The 17010-nt window shown below is 34.9% G+C and overlaps 2 protein-coding genes across 8 annotated transcripts; one reads left to right on the top strand and one right to left on the bottom strand.

The window, feature by feature from the left end:
• The first annotated feature begins 220 nt into the window (after positions 1 to 220).
• Positions 221 to 5435, top strand: LOC129904111 (uncharacterized). Of its 2 annotated transcripts, XM_055979640.1 has the most exons (7): positions 225 to 536; positions 625 to 692; positions 1876 to 1995; positions 3117 to 3190; positions 3266 to 3323; positions 3397 to 4096; positions 4960 to 5435. In XM_055979640.1, the coding sequence occupies exons 1-6, from the start codon at positions 469 to 471 to the stop codon at positions 3561 to 3563; spliced, it is 555 nt and encodes a 184-aa protein (XP_055835615.1). In that variant the 5' UTR covers positions 225 to 468; the 3' UTR covers positions 3564 to 4096; positions 4960 to 5435. The 2 variants fall into 2 exon arrangements, with proteins under 2 accessions (XP_055835616.1, XP_055835615.1); XM_055979641.1 differs by lacking the exon at positions 625 to 692 and having other exon boundaries at positions 221 to 536.
• A 507-nt stretch (positions 5436 to 5942) lies between these two features.
• LOC129902948 (GDP-mannose transporter GONST1-like) lies at positions 5943 to 16428 on the bottom strand. 6 transcript variants are annotated; one of them, XM_055978396.1, is made up of 10 exons: positions 16268 to 16428; positions 15063 to 15230; positions 13215 to 13443; positions 12992 to 13131; positions 11573 to 11702; positions 10480 to 10578; positions 7822 to 7976; positions 6551 to 6667; positions 6351 to 6448; positions 5943 to 6136 (listed from the first exon to the last, which is right to left on the bottom strand). In XM_055978396.1, the coding sequence occupies exons 1-10, from the start codon at positions 16276 to 16278 to the stop codon at positions 6072 to 6074; spliced, it is 1212 nt and encodes a 403-aa protein (XP_055834371.1). In that variant the 5' UTR covers positions 16279 to 16428; the 3' UTR covers positions 5943 to 6071. The 6 variants fall into 6 exon arrangements, with proteins under 6 accessions (XP_055834371.1, XP_055834372.1, XP_055834373.1 ...); XM_055978397.1 differs by having other exon boundaries at positions 15063 to 15227; positions 16268 to 16419; XM_055978398.1 differs by lacking the exon at positions 15063 to 15230 and having other exon boundaries at positions 16268 to 16419.
• Positions 16429 to 17010: the final 582 nt, after the last annotated feature.

Below are 17010 nucleotides of genomic sequence, written 5' to 3'. Positions count from 1 at the left end.
CACTCTATCCTTCCCAGACCCCACATGGCGGGATTATACTGGATTTGTTGTTGTTGTAAAAAAAATTAAAAACTGAAGTGATGGAAAGAGATCTACTCTTAAATAACTTGATCATTAATTGAAAAGAGAAAAAAATTGAAATTCAAAAATGGATTAATGGAGGTAACTGTGGAGAGATTTGTGGCTTGAGAAAAGCACCAAAAAATTGTGGGTTGAAGGTTGAGAGTGATGTATGTGAAAAAAGTGAGAGAATTGAGGAAAAGACAGATTTTGTAATTTTTTGAAATGATAGATAATAATAGAAAATAGGGTAAAAAAATGTGTAATTAGATAATTTTTTGAATAAAATATGGTATTTGTGCAAATCAGGCCAAGAGGAAGGTCCATAGCCCCAAAGAACAAAATTGAAGTAAAATTAGCAACTGAGCGGTTGTGTGCAAAAGAGGAAAGACAGAAACCACCATCACCATGAGCAGAGAAGAAAACGAAGAAGATGATATAATATGCTTGGACGAATCTTTCTTCGTCAATGACGAGTGGGCATCTCTCTCTTACTTTCTTTTTTTAATTTCTTTTTTATATATACTTATGTATACTGTAATAAGTTTAGTTCACTTTCTGCAGCTACCAGATTACAGATTTTACATTTGGGCCTCATGTTCTTCAGCTTTACTGCCTCCAATCTTCTTCAAGTCAGTTTTTTTTCTTAGTTTGTGAAAACAGTAATTGGTGTTGTTTGGGGCGGGGTTCTTGGGATCACAATCTTGATATTTTGTGCTTATTACAGAAGGAATTGGGTAATTGGGTATTTGTCAAAGAAATATGTATGAAGCTGTGTATGTAGAGGTTGCTGGTATCTACATATTTGAAGGTTGTAGGTAATAGGGAGAGGATGCTTTTATTGCATTTCTTGATCTTGGACATTTGCTGGCTTGTCAATAATGTCCTTAAGCCCGAAAGCATTCTAGTGATGCTTGAGTTCACTGAGCTCTCTCCATTGCTTTATAGGCAGTGCTTGTCTGAGTTTAGTCTAGTGAACTTAACAGATAATTTAAGGTTCTGCTTCACTTTTTCAATGACAAAAGACTGGCGAGCAAGATTTCCGACAATGTCAGTTCTTTCAATCAAGGGAAGTCTAGTCAGAAGGCCTTTCCTTTTAGCATCTCAATCCTACAGAACTGAGTATGGCTTAGAGATTATGCTACACCTTAGGTGATGCTCGACTTTGTTGTGCTTAAGCTTTTGTTGGACTTAAGTTACAATGTGTCATGAAGATGTTGATCATTGTCCCTGCAGAGCTCACAGATTATCCTTTAAAAATTGCTGTTCTAAGGGGTGCTCTCTGTTCCTCATCTTTATTAAAGTTGAGACTTGTCTCAACCTAATTAACCCCCCTTCTTTTGTTTATTTGCCACATCAGTTTTGAAATATCTCACTGTTGTGGTTAGTTAAGTTCTGATAACGTAGTTCAGTTAGATTTAACTGTCCTTAGCAAGCCCATAAAATTGAACCACATGATTTCTGAACGAAGAATAAAGGGGAAGTAGAACCATACCTGTACTCACGTTCAAATGAAAAGGAGATTTCTTCAAAGAATATGATACATCTAGTAAAAAAATCATCCTTGATTCATTTCTCATTTGTTGAGCAACAAAACCCCTGATGATGATGTGTTGTTGATGAATGTGTGCAAATAGTTTGTTAGCTCTCTCCCATTCCAATTGCGGAATTTTACGCAGCAGTGCAAAACCAAATTTTACCAAAAGCTTTTCTTAGTTTGATTTGTTTACTTTTAATTCCTCAAATAATTTTTGATGTTCCCATGCTTCCGTTATACCTAGTGTAATAACTGTAGGCTGACTATCTGTGGAACAGCTGATTTTGATTTGACAGGACAGTTGGTGTGGCCTGGGGCAGTGCTGTTGAATGATTATCTTACAAAGAATGCTAACATGCTCCAAGGATGTTCTATCATTGAACTAGGTTCTGGTGTTGGTTAGTATCATTCCCGAAACAAGAATCAATTTTTATATCTTTATGTGTCATCTTCTGTTTGGTCATCACTATTAAGACAAAATCCCAAATCTGAGAGGTAAATTCGTAATGAAGAAAGAGATGGTTGTTGTCCTCAAGCTTCCCCTCATACAAAACACACCTGTTGCAAAGTTGTATACCCCTTCTTTGAAGGTTACTTTGCGTAAGACAAGCCCCTTTAGACACCAACCAAGAGAAACATTTCACTTTAAAAGGAGACATATTTACATGTTAAATAGCTATTGTCCTTCTAATTTTATGTGCTAGGTGATGGTTCTTTTCTTAACTGTTGTGAAGTTATTTGGCTGAGATGGAAACTCGAGGAAATCACATGAAAGTCATGTCCAAATTAATGAGATACAAGTAGAAGAAAAAAACATGGCTTAGAGTCTTAGATATCACTAGAAGCATAACATGTCCACCCATTATTTCCTTTGAAGTTAAAGATAGCAAAATGGTATAAGGGAAATGTTCACATATAAGGTCATTGGAAGACGAAATGTTCACATATAAGCTAATTCAGCCACATTCTCGAAATTATAAAATGGATAACTGATCTGGCTCTACCATTATAGCTTTTGTCCCTTTATTCTGATGAGAAATATGTGATAGACCTCTTCCTCTTCTTTACTCAAAGCCTGAAGTTTTACTTGAACTAGCTTCTACCTCAAAGACTGTCCGGGGCCTAATTGTCTTAAGGTGTTCATTGAGTTCAACATTACACAAATATTTGCAAATGTTTTGATACTTTCACTCGGTATTACTATATAAGTTGATTCAGAATAAACCTTTATATGTGGAAAAGACTATTGGGAGGGAGAACTACTTCAATAAACCAAGAACAGGATTAAAGTATGAAACATAAGAAAAGTAAGAGAGACTATATAACTTAAAGGCCTCTTTTGATGGGAGACATGAATTAAGTTCCTAAACTATTCACAATTGTACTGCTGATAACACTGTGTAGTTCCTCTCCCAAGGCAACCATGTGTGTTCACACTTCTTCTTATTTTACTTTCCATATCATTTCTCTTTCTCTATTTTATTTAAGATGAAAATAGTTGATTGCATCCTATTTACAGGTATAACTGGAGTACTCTGCAGTAGATTCTGTCGTGAAGTAGTGATGACAGATCATAATGATGAAGTTCTCAAGGCAAGGTTGAGCAATTGAATTTTGCTGGAGGAATGTGTTGCAAGTTCACCCTCTAATATATTTCTCTCATTCCAGATTCTGAAGAAAAACATAAAGCTGCAGGAATCTTCAAATGATTCTATGTGTTGTACAGGTGTGTGAACAACTGAGGATTGTAAATACCATTTTTGATAAGGTCATGTCTCATTAGCTTATCTTCAATGCAGAATTAAAAGCTGAGAAGCTGGAATGGGGTAACTCTGATCAGCTGAATTGCATATTACAGGAGCATCCAGAAGGATTTGATTTAGTCCTTGGAGCTGACATTTATATCCTAGTTGATTTTTCTCCTAACTGCCTTAATTGGTTCTCTTTTTGTATATGTCTGACTTAATTTGAAGCTAACAACATCATGCCAATTGCCAGCCTATGATTAACTTACCCATTCCTCTTTGAGGTTGGAAATCGTCTTTCGGATTGGATACATGTATCTGGAAATGTTTGGCAGTAATGAACTAGCTCCTTTCTTTTCAGTAATACTTGGAAAATTCCAATTCATTGGGCCTATAAGATATGAATATCTTTCTCTCCTTGGATGTCTTTTAAAGTCAGATAAGTATTTTGGTTCTCTGTCCTTGCCTTGGCACCTGAAAAAAACCTGTTGTCAAATCTATTGATCTACATTTGAAACCTATTAGCAACTATATTGTCTTAACTGAAAAATGATTGAATTACATACATAGTTTTTGTTACTTTACCTCATTTGGATCATATCATAGTCTAGAAAGAATAGTGTATCCCTTGACAAGCTTTAAGTTTTCAGCAGGTAAATGTTCCTTTGCTTTTTGATACTGTTGAGCGGCTACTTAGAGATCATGGCCAGAACAAATGCAAATTTATTTTGGCCTATGTTTCACGAGCAAAAGTGTAAGTAGCCTTCACTGACTTGGTTATTGTGGTATGATTATGTTTTGGCTGCATGATTTTGAAGGACTTTGTTGAATGTGTGAATAACTTCCCAATGTGGAAATGATACAAGAAATTATAGTGATCGTGATATGCTGCAAGTTTCACTTATGGACTTACCATTGTCTTCAAAAAACATACTAGTAAATGTATCATATTCAACAAATTTCAACTAGCATCTTGAAAATATTAATGGGTATTTTCTTTTTATTAGTAATAATCCACTCTTAGCTTTTGATGATCAGGTATCAAAAGATAAATCGTGTGAAATGGTATAGATTTGTACAGCTTTGTTAACCAATGTACCGGAAGAGGAACTAGTACTACTAAGCAAATCATCCCCACTTAATTAGATTCTCTCATTCTCAATAAAAATGCATATTAAGTAGCCTACAATCATGATCCTCTATTTTATTGATATCGAAACAAATAATTGTAATAAAAAGAATTGTAGATGGAGGAGATATAGAAAATTTGTTGTGCTTGAAGAGGAGATAGAGAGAATTTGTTGTGCTTGATTCATAGGATTCTACAGTCAATAGTTTCGGTGCATTATTTTACTTAACAATCTATCTCCCATGAATTTCTAGACCAAATCTTGAACTACTCTAGGTGGGAGAGTTATTTTGATATATTACCTGCTATCTCAACTAATGCTATGCAGTGGTGCATCAGTGCATGTGTATCGTCTAGGTGGCCATACTTGACTGCAGAAGTGTTGATCTTGTGAAGAAAATGGAAAAAAAAAAATAACTGCCAAATTGTCTTTTGCAACTTTAGTCATTTTCATATTCTGTGTGCCTAAACGGTCATTCCCTATGCAGGATGGATGCTATGGTCATCAATGAAGCAATTCGGCATGGTCTGCAGATAAATGAAGTTTCTGGGACTCGACGTATTATCAAGAATCTTGAAGGAGTTATATTTGAGATTACGACTAATCACTAGAGTTGGCAATTAGGAGTTTCTTCAGCACCATTTGAGTGGAAAACTACACAGTTTTAAGGAGCACAGAGAAAATGTTACTCTGTGAACAATGCAAGAAGCTCTAGTTGCCATCAAAACTTGGTTTTCTGTGTAATTTTGACATTCTAGGCAACAAAAAAAAGATGCATCAAGTCCTCAAAAAGAATCTTGTAATGTATCATTTTTTTCCCTTTATAACTCTTCTTTTATCTATCGGAAACAACCTTCTATCCCACAAAGGTAAGGGTAACGTTTGCGTACATGCTACCCTCCCCATACCCCACTTGTTGGATTATATTGTCTTATGATGATGATGTTTATAGCTCTTCTTTTGGAGTAAGAGTCACTTTTGGTAGTTTTTAAGCCTTTTGGATGGCAACTTTTATCATTTCACTGAGTTATGTTAATATTCTTACATCTGCAGCTTCAACCAGCTAGTATTTGGCCTTGAGCAAGGGTTAGCTACCCTTGCAGGGCTCAATAATTTACATCTGTTAGATATCAAAGCATCTTAATTGATCCTTTCATTATACTGTGCGTACAAAATAGTTATACTATTATGTCACTTATAAGGTAATTACAAGTAAATTTATATAGTAATCGTTGATTATAGTAACTTAATAAAAATAGTTCTAAGAATAATTACAACTTAAAAGACTTTTGCATAAACATTGGAAGATTTTCAAGATTCTCTTGTACTGTATATAAAAATTTCTCCTTTGACCAACCCATTAAACTTAAATTAGGACATTGGTTCTACTCTTGTCGTATGATCAATTGGCACAAGTAAAATACAAATATCAGCACCCACAGTACAGAGGTTAAAATCAAAATAGATAGGTTCTTGATGAATGAAAATCTTGAACTATCTCTTGAATTGATTGATCATGTCATAGTTTTTGGTATACAACAAGCTTTACAATTCAAGTGAAGACATAATTTACAAAGTAAAGGGTGTTAGTTTTGACATTCAGGATCGAGTTTGAGATTTATCCTGCATCTTTGCTTGGGCAAAAAATACTCCAGCCAACAGCCCTGCAAAATGCAACACACTTTTTTCTCAACTCCCAAGCCTGGAAAAAGGAGTATTACAGCTTAAATGAAGTGGCATGGACAGCTAGGATTCATATAGCCAACTCCAACTTACATGGTATTGAGGTTTAATTTTTGTTATATTGTTCTTGACTAAATGAAGCATATCTTTGATTAAAAAAAGGTACCAAGGTAAAGAGAAAGAGTAAGCCCTCACCAAATAATATACTGGCAGAGTTCTCCAGACTGGTTGAAACATGGAAAAGGAAAATACCAGCAACAGAGAGAGGTATCTTATTTAGTGATCCGACAAGACTGCAGAATCCAAAAATCAAAGAAAATCGAAGAGGGAAATGTTTACGTCAAAAGTACTCAAAAGAAAAATGAAATACTGAATTCAGATGAAAAGAACCATACCTATAAGTAGTGGCACTTGTTTGATGAAGAAACCACATGGATGTGAAGCTAATTGCTAATCCCAAAAATCCACTAAAGGTTGTCACTAACCAGAATGTTGGTAATTGTAACAGTGGTCTGCCATAAAGATACATGTAGCAAAATCTTCAATGTGCAATGAAACAGTATTCACTTATGATAAAACAGCAACCAATTGCAACTGTATATTGAGGGCACAACGATAGTACTAGAAAGCTTCAGAACTTAAGAAGTATTCATCAACTAAATCAAACAAGTTTGAAGGATCTTCTAGAGCCAACTAAACTAATCAGGATGCCTTTCTCTCATAAGTCTTATAAACTAAATTGAATGAACAGTAACCAGTAATTGGGCTTAGGGGTTAAGGTGAGATACTTACTCTAAGAATATGCATTTAACTGTCTCCAGAAAATCGTGAGCAGAGCACACAGAACAAAAGTTGTAAGACAAAATAAAGGAGCAAGTCTTTTTGAAAAGTACAATACATAGGAGAACGATCTTCAAAGAGAGAAGCACAAAGAAATTAGTAATTGCACAACTAACACTGCTTACATATGGGTAGGTAGATGGCTTATGCCCAGCTGGGTAACTTTTGGGGAACAGCTCAGCAGGTAAAGAGCAGCAGAGAAATCTGCTATTAGGTTGGCAAAAAGGGCATAGCGATGCACAAAGCATCCCACATTTATGAAGGTCCGGGGACCCTAAGGGTGTGATGTAGACAATCTACCCTAATACAAGCATTAGTGAGTGCTTCCACGACTCAAACCCATAACTTATAGGTCCTACGGAGACAACTTTACCGTTGCTCCAAGGCTCCCCTTCAAAAATCTACTATTAGGTTAGTTATATTTTATTACATTTTGAGTCTGTGGGGCTATTGTTGTCAATAAATAGGACTCAAGATTAAAAATGACTCCTAGAGACTTGATATGAAAATCCCCTTCCTTTCTCTTCTTCCTCTTCAAATTTGACATAGTTAGCAATTGTTACCTATTATCTGTACTGGTATAGTTATGCTTTTTCAACTTCTACAACAACCATTATAAAATTGCATTTATAAAGTTGGATTAAGAACATTCAGGCCAACATTGACTTTCAACTAGACATCGATCCACCAAAAGTTACCTATTACAGATTTTAACAATAGGCACGAGTCATGTGATGTGTATGCCTCAGAGCAAGGCCACCACTTACAGATGAGATAAATAAAAAATTAAGGAAAACAATTGCTACTTTAAGAAATCAAAACTCACGTTCTAGAAAGATAATCCACCTCGTTGAAAAGTAATATAAGCAAAATGCCCAAAGGCAGTGAAAGAGTGTTATTTAACAGGACCATGGAGAATTCATCCAGGTTCCCAGATTTAGTCACCTGCTTGGCAGTGTCCATGACCCTGCGAAGAGTCAACTGCACCAGAAGATCAAAACAACATTTTAAATTTAAGCATTAGCATGGGAAATCAGGTCAACATATTGAAGATGTACCAAAAATTAAGAAATTTTCAAGTGACTGTTTAGAACATCAAATTAAATGTAACCTCAAGAAGAACAAACGGGATAAGAAGTTCACTACTGAAAAACTGATATTGTTCCCGTTACTGATGGCAAAAAGAAATGGAGATGTTATCAAGAAACCAAGCCAAGTCAAGTTCTTGACATTTTGAGCTCGACTGAAACATTGAATAGCCGAATTCTATCTCACTGGAATAAGGAACAAGTACATAATCTAACTAGGCTAAAATTCAGAAAAGCTCAAGTTCGAGTTATAATTCAAGCTCAAATTATATATTTATTAGAGAAATTTATATTTTCAAATAACTGGGGGGGCAGTCCGGTGCACTAAAGCTCCAGCTATGCGTAGGGTTCGGGGAAAGGCCTGACCACAAGGATCTATTGTACACAGCCTTAACTTGCATTTCTGCCAGAGGCTGTTTCCAAGGCTTGAACCCGCGATCATCTGTTCACATAGAATCAACTTTACTAGTTACTCTAAGGCTCCCCTTCTATTTTCAAATAAATGCATTTTAAGAATTTAGATGATAACATTAAATATAATTTACCTAGATGGTAACACTAAATCTTTGATATGAATAATTAGTAATCTTTATACATAAATAACAAGAAAAATTTATTTTGAATAGTCAAAATATTATTACCACAAACCTATTTTATGAAATTACATATATTTAATAGAGATAAGTTAATAATGCATTTGAACATTAACAAACTGAGCTCAAGCTTTGGCTCTCTAGTGTACAAGTTCAAATGGGCCTCATCTCAACGGGTGTATCACATAAACGACTTCCGCAATCCGTGCCTTCCTTGAATAGAATAATAATCAGTTCTTAATATCTGATATTATTGATGTGAGAAATATTGGAGAAGAATATTATTGAATTGTGTATCTATATTATTACACAGACCCCCTATTTATAGACACTACAATACAATCCTTTACCAAGTAGGATACTATTTACTATTTACTATTTCTATTCCTATCAATATTCCTATTTCTATTCCTACTCTAAGTAGGATTGTATATACCTAATCATATTCTAACAATTGAAGACAACCATTAAGGAGATTTGGAGTTGATTCTCACAGATACGGGAACAGAACTCTACTAAACAATACTTACTAAAATCTTTCAGCAGATGTCTTAAGCCTTCAGAATGGTCCAAATAAGAAACTTAGATTGCAACTTGAGCAGTTTGTCGCAAACTGTCAACGTTCGATTTTCCAGTACAAGATTATGAATTAAGCATTCAGACAATATGAAATAAACACTAGCTTGTATCATGTAAACTGGAAAAGCAAAGCACCAGTCTCTAAGACCAAACTCAGATCCTTGCTCTTTTTCCTTTTCAACAAGTATAAGGCTGACCTGCTCATTCCAGGTAGCAAAGTTCAACTGTTTTCACCAGTAGGATACGTGTAAACCATAAATGACATTACAAGATCAAGACAGTATCATCAATTTAGTTTCATATTGAGAATACATAAAGAGGTATATGATAGTGTGTGTTTTTTTGAGATGGTAACAATGAGATATATGGTAATTTGGTTAACTGTATAATACACTTTCAGCATTTAAAGTTTACAAGCCGATATGTTCCTCTATGATCTCTTCAAAGCTACATTGGTGGATAGGACCCCTCATATAAATTTGAGATATATCAGTGTAATCTAAACTTTGAAGCTCTACTTCAGTAGAAGCTGAATTTGTAACAAACAACACTCCGGATAGTGACCTATCCTATCAATAATGTGTTCAACATGCCTTCTCACCTGTGGGCTGAATTCTTTTAAGCTATTAACACGAGAAAAATCTCTCATTTTAGATTTCCAGTAGCCTCTTAACTGGGCTTTTTCAGTCAACTGGCTGATGATATGGTTGAGGCATTTTAAAAATTTGGTTCAAACTTTTTGACTCACGCATGAAATAGTTGGAAAACAAGTTCTAATTCTTGATGATCTGGGTCAATGTTATGGCAGACACACAAAAACTGTATTATATGAACTCTGGCAATGGTTACGTCCAAGTCTATTAGAATATTTTGATGCCTTTATTACTGCACGCAAAGGTCATCAACTTTGACAGAAGTTTAGATAATTTATTCATTTTCATCCGTTGCTTTGAGTAGTATCCAAGTCAAGGGTCTATCAGAAACAACCTCTACCTTTCAACGTAGGGGTAAGGTCTGCAAACACACTATCCTTCCCAGACCCCACTTGTGGGATTACACTTGGTATGTTGTTACTGTTAAGCTATATCTTCTATCTTAAGTTCAAAGTTCTGACAACTATAATGAAAATCAAGAATTTCACGAAGTTTATATTCCCAGAAGAAACAAATGCCAGATAAAATAGCACCCTGAAAAGGAAACATAATGAGGGAAAGATGTACTTACAGAATATGATGCTGTCAAGAAACAATTAATGATCTGCCATGTATAACCAATGGCATGAAAAGAAAGATCGGTAATTCCTCCAGTAACTGCTGAAATAATCTGCAAAACACAACTTAAGTTTAAATCTCTACAACTGTGATCTCGTAAATGCATCATATTTCAAATTTAGTTCTAGAACATGCATCTCTAGTCAAATGACGTAAGTGTTAACGAATTTAGGGTTGAAGAACAACTTCCAAATACTTTTGTGCCATATGACAAAACTACACATATAACTAGTTACCAGAAAGTACCACTTTTTATAAGAAGTAATGCTTGAAAATGAAGATGCCACACTATTCATTATCGTAAGTTGCATTTGCTCTCAATACAGCTTATACCACTTGGTTGCCACATGAAATTCATTATGCCTTTGAGTGATGACTAGGTTACTAGCAAATACAGTGAGTAGTGTCTACTGAAAAATCAGTACGCGCTATAGACTCTTACTATGACAAGAAAGGTAAAAAAGAATGCTAATGCAAATTCTGGAATACAAAGCGACGAGACATATCATTAACAAATTATTTTAGACAAGCACAGGGATGAAAGAGCCTAGAATCACTCAAACAATATCAAAAGCAATATAGAGTAGCATTTGGTTGGCCAGTAACAATTCATATTTACATATTTCGCTTGAACTTTATGCTCTGCTAAACACACGGATTAGTAATGGATATGATGCAGATTTGGAAAAAAAATTAGTAGACAGTTCCGACCATGTTGTACTAGTTATCTTAAGATTGTTGTGTCTTGGACTCGCAGAAGAAAAACAAAAGCGAAATAACAGCAGAGTATTATGTCCAAGTGAAAAGAAGATATGTAAAGCCTAGAGTAATAACTTTCATTTTTCAACCACAGATAATTTGATGCATGCTATGTTGCTCTCTCTTACACAAAAAAAACATACCAGGATAGTAGCTGCGGTACTATCAAGTGCAAGTGGAAAGAGCAGAACTAACACTATTTTTTTCTAATTGCTGAACAACTTGAACATATAGATATTAATAAGAGAAAACACCGAAGCAAAATTCTTTTTAAGCTACTATCATACCATCAGAAAAAGAGCAGTCCAAACTCTGTTATCGTGGGTTTTGTTGAATAAATACATCTCACCAACAGCAGTTATCACATTAGTGACATTCTTCAGGACAGTGACCATAGCAACATTGATGTACTTTAGACTGCAGGAAATAACACAATTATAAGTAATTCAGCCAAGCCATAGACTCACATAAGGTTCCAACTTAGGAATCAATCAACTTTAATCCACAGCCATTATTGTCTTTCTACAATAATGGTATGGATTTGGTTGATGATCAGAGATTACAAAAGTCTTTAGCTCGTAAACACTAAAACAGATTATATGCTAAATAATTCATTAATCTGCAGTATCGTATGGATATAAAATGCTGGAGTACTGAAATTGGCAATGAAAATGGTGAAGCAGGAAGAACATAGATAGCTGTACATGAAGCTAAAATACCTTCTTTTTTATATATATAATTATAATGATTTTGTACCCTTTTCTGCTTTTGACATGTAGTGTAATCAAATTCTAACTGTTTAAGAATTATGAACTACATCATAAGCATCTTTTGTTTCATCTAAAGTAAACTCAACAGGGTAGAATGAAAGAGTTGCTCCGTATTGATGTGTGAAAGGTCAAGGCCAAAGCAAAAGGAGACATTTTATTGTAAAGGTTATTGCCTACAAGTTGAGTCCAAGAAGTATGTGCTGATGATGATCCTATCAACTTTTAATTTCATCAATCCAGGCGGATTCCTCTAAGTGGCTCCAAAAATATAGTCTCTTCAATTGTTTGATATCTTGGAAAAGAAGGGAACACTAAACTGAGTTAAAAAACCTTCTAAACAAATAAAGTTCACTAGTTTGATATGGATGACTGCTTTTACTGAAAGAATTTTTAAAAAAATTATTCCCAAAAAGGTGAACCTAATAGCATTTACTGAAAGAAATCTATATTCAGAATTTCTTACTCAGCAAAAGACAAGGTCAACAAGTAATAATGAGACAAAGATTAACCCTAAAGATAGACGCCTCTAATTCTAGAGCTTGTTCCAGAGAATTTACATTACCATTTTGTTTCTATTTCATCAAATTAGACAAAAATTTCCTTCTATCTTGGATCAAGAACTGTTCCGCAAATAAAGAAACCAGTTGAACACCTAGCGTGGCCTTAAAATTTGTAGTAGTAAAACTAACACTTGCATGAAGGTTTGAACCAGAAATCTGTTACTCCCAATAAATATAATCTTGCATAAAGGCCCAGCTGAACTCGATCACACCGAAAAACTGACCTCAGAGAACTGTGCATCCAACAATAATAGGGTTCAATGCATGACTTCTGCAACCAGCAGTAAATAAAACAATAGGCAGATTCAAATAATGAAATTCATGGTATGACAAACATGAAGAGGGACTATCATATGGTGACGAGGGAGTCTTTTACCTGAACATACTTGTTATAAGCATCCCAACAAATATAACATTAACAGGCAACCAGACTTTGACTAGCCTCCAAGTAAGTGGTTCCGTAGAAATTATCCCAAAAACTCTCAAGGAAGAAACCACCACCACTGAGACAAAATTCTGAATAAAGGGTCAACAATTATTTGTCATTACCCTACCTCTATATCTTGACAAACTCAAAAATATAACAAAGAATGAATTACCTGATAGACCATCAATGATATCCCCGCATTAAAGTCATAGCTGGAAAGTACATACTTATTCACTAATATCATGCTACAGGAAGAAATACAGTAAGCGACTCCAGATAGCAAGGCCTTGTTGTGCACTGTAACAACTTTATTGCTGCGTACTGACTTCTCCGTATCTTTCTCCAACATCCCATTTTCCAAATCTTCATCGTTTCTATTCGCAACCTTCATGGAAAAGGATCTGAAGGCAATCAAAAATGAATAACATCAATACAGTAACCTTTAAAATTTCTTTTCATTAGTATGCCCATTATTTTTAGATGATCCGCTAGAAACATGTTTAGTCAAAAAGTAGTGACATGACCATGAAAAACAAACAACAGACAGATAAAACCAATGGGCAACTGCCTAATAGAGTCCCTAGTACTGCAAAAAGGAAACTCAAGTTAAGGAGAAAACCTAGCCATCATCAAGCTGTAATTCGGAGACACAACATATACTTCAGCACATATGAGCGGACCACTATAGAATCTGCAAGTTCGATGAGAGCTAAAAACAGCATGAAAATATTTTTTTCCCTACTATCCTCTTACCACCAAAAGAAAAAAGAGAGCAAACAAAGATGCTTGAACTCTTATTTCCACTTCAATTCCTGCAAAAAAATTAATCTATTTCTCTCGGCATTCAGTAACTGACCAAAAAGGCTTTAATAAAGCAACGATACAGGTACACATAAATTCAAAAGTTAAGTTAGAACCACTAAAGAGAACACAGTGCAATACAGCATTCTGCAGAAACACAGAATAAACAATTACATTTTGTTTGAATGCGTGACCATCTAATCTAAAGGCCTAAGCTATTAGAGAGAAAACACATTTAATTACTTAATTATGCTTCAAAAAGCCCCTCACTTCGGACCTTTTTCATGGTCAAAGTTCGTGGAAATTGTTTTTGGTAATAATGGTTGACGGGGATATTCGAATCCAGGATATCTTGTATCTACTCTGATACCATGTTGTAGTGTGTGACCATCCCATCTTAAAACTTAAGTTGTTAGAGAGAACACACATTTGAAATTCCAAACATTGATTGAAGACAAACAGACTAAGAGAACCGAATGCAAACATTAAGACATGAAGTTCCTTAGGCAATTTATACACATGAAGTTACTAGGAAACATGTTAGTGAAAGCTCCAATTCTACATCCAGTATTTCAAGAACATAAGGCAAAATGAAGACTTATACCCAAAGTAGGATACAACGTTTGCAGCCACTACTGCAAGGAAGAAAGAAAAGATGCACGATCTTTGCAAGTTAAGGCACGAAGTAGAAGGACTATAGTTCCCATAATTTGAAGCCTATGTATAAAAAGGGCAGCCTGGTGCACTAAAGCTCCCGCTATGCGCATGGTCCGGGGAAGGGCCCGACTATAAGGGTCTATTGAAGCCTATGTATATCAATAAATAAAGAATATAAATCTTCATGTAGCAAGTATGTTGTAAAATCGGTTGAAACTCCACGAGACCTAGAGAAAGCAACAGCTATCTTATCTGTTAAATTACTACCAACAACAACAACAACATACCCAGTGTAATCCCACACGTGGGGTCTGAGGAGGGTAGGATGTACGCAGACCTTACCACTACCTTATTGAGATAGAGAGGTTGTTTCCGAGTCGAAATGAAATGTAGTAGCACTTAACGGTATTAGCAACTCCACCAAGAAGAAACTAATATATCACCAAGGATCATTAACAAGCGCCACCAATAAGAAACAAACCCTTTTAAGTTTTAAGGATGATGATCAAAGATGGTCAAAATGTAGACAAAGGACGATAACAATGGCATTCGTTGAGTGCACCTGTTCACTACTTCTCTTCTGAAAGAATTGGAGACCTGATCCAGCAAAATTGGTTGATGAGCTAAGAAGTTCCTCTCCCCGCCTTGGCTACTGTTATTAGTATCCTCTGTAAGAACCCTTTCCAAAACTGGATCAGGAGAATCCAGAGAGCCAGCCACGGGTAAACTTCTTCAATTAAAAAGAAAATGATTAAGGCTATAAACTTCAATAAAATGACAGAGAGAGCTGCAACTTAGACATCAACCATAAGAACTCATCACACACGAAGCATAAAAAATTGGATTCCACAGATCTAGAACATAAATATCATAATGCAGCTTAAAATCAAACTCAGAGAGGTTTAACATGAAGGAAACTAAGATTGGAACTTCCTTTGTTACTGAGATTTATTGAGCAGAATCCAATGTGCACTCATAAACATCAGCCTAAACAATTAAAGAAGGTCCATGCTAAACTTTGGATCAGGAAATGGTTGCCTAGCCCCAATATATGTACAATTTCAGTCTATTGACCTCACAAAGATTAACCGAAAAAAGAATAGCACTTTCTAATTTCTCCATCTGAAAGAAACCATTTATTAGCACGAAAGCGATGCAGCAAAGATAATGCACATACTCTAACAACCAACTTACTCAACCAAGTTAAAGGAAAAGGAAGCCAAAAAACTTATGTTGGCAGTTGGCTTATTTCCTGCCTCACAAATTAGACTCAAACTAAAAACTTACTAAAAAGTTTCTCTGTCATTCAAACAAGCAAAGTGGTACTACTCCTTTTTTCCACCTCAGCTGAATATGATGCAACACAAACAGTAATATAACAGACAGAAAATTAGACAGTGGCAGTTAGTTTTCCTTCTAAATTTTTGTTCTTTTTTCTTGCAATTAGTTTTCCTTCCAAAAATTTTGTTCTTTTTTCTTGCAACTGATAATATGCATCAATCATCTCAAAGATACGGCTTGACCAAGAAAGAAGCAAAAGGGTGAAGTTGAATATTAGTGGGGGGGGAGGGGGGGGGGGGGGTTGGCATAGTTTTTCACACACCCAATGAACAAGAGGGTCTTCTCACTTATCAATCAAGAATCAAGAAAAAGTCCAGAAAGTAAGAATCTTTGAGGAACAAAAGAAAAATAAAATTGACCAATTATGAAATTATATACATACATGATATATCTGAACACACAGAGACAGAAGAGTTACTCAGTTACCTTGGATTCATCCAAACAAAGGTTTGTCAACTCCTCAAATTGTATGAAAAGGGAACAACTATACACATATGCTTTAAAATAATAATAAATTTTTTACAAGATGTATTTCTTTATTTGGAAAGAAGAGAGCTCTTAAATATATTGTTTGTTTAAATCTCCAAATGGGCACCAAAAATTGGCTGAGGGTGGAAATATCTCTGTTAACTGAGAAAAAATAAAGTTTGTAAAACGATGCCGTTTTATTGTTGTCACATTTAGGTATTATACCAATTGAAAGAGTGAAAAGTGGGGTTTGGCAAAAGGCATGTTTGAGAAACAGTCAAAAGACCCAAGCTTGAAAGTCAACATTTCAAAACCCCCAACTTGATTAATTAATTTTTCAGTTGTCCACTTATTTTAAATTACTTGTTAATTTATAATTTTAAGATAAAATTAATTAAATTTTTCTCATTTTACCTTTATATTTAATTAATTTTAAAAGTGTAAATAATTTTGTAAAGTTTTAAAAAATAATTAAATCAGTAAAATTCTTTTTCTTATTTATGACAATTAATATGGAACGGAGCGAGTATTTGTTTTGACATGAACAAAAACGTTTTTTTCCCAAAAAAAAAGTTATTTTTAAATTTATTTTCTTATATTTGGTACGTAAATACAGAATATTTGTTGAAAACTATTTGTTTATGATCGATGCAAGCACTATAGGAAGTGGGGATAGAAGCTGAAAGTGCAACCGGGGTGGT

This window comes from Solanum dulcamara, chromosome 9, assembly GCF_947179165.1.
Source record: "Solanum dulcamara chromosome 9, daSolDulc1.2, whole genome shotgun sequence".
Classification (NCBI taxonomy): domain Eukaryota; kingdom Viridiplantae; phylum Streptophyta; class Magnoliopsida; order Solanales; family Solanaceae; genus Solanum; species Solanum dulcamara.
This window is presented reverse-complemented; position numbering and strand designations above follow the sequence as displayed.

Coding starts and splice junctions, on each gene's coding strand:
- LOC129902948 (XM_055978396.1), bottom strand. Junction 13,444..15,062: donor AGAAGAGAAGTAGTGAACAG/GTGCACTCAACG, acceptor GATTGCCTTCAG/ATCCTTTTCCATGAAGGTTG. Junction 13,132..13,214: donor TATCATTGATGGTCTATCAG/GTAATTCATTCT, acceptor CCCTTTATTCAG/AATTTTGTCTCAGTGGTGGT.
- LOC129904111 (XM_055979640.1), top strand. CDS start 469: ATGAGCAGAGAAGAAAACGAAGAAGATGATATAATATGCTTGGACGAA. Junction 1,996..3,116: donor TGAACTAGGTTCTGGTGTTG/GTTAGTATCATT, acceptor TCCTATTTACAG/GTATAACTGGAGTACTCTGC. Junction 3,191..3,265: donor ATAATGATGAAGTTCTCAAG/GCAAGGTTGAGC, acceptor CTCTCATTCCAG/ATTCTGAAGAAAAACATAAA.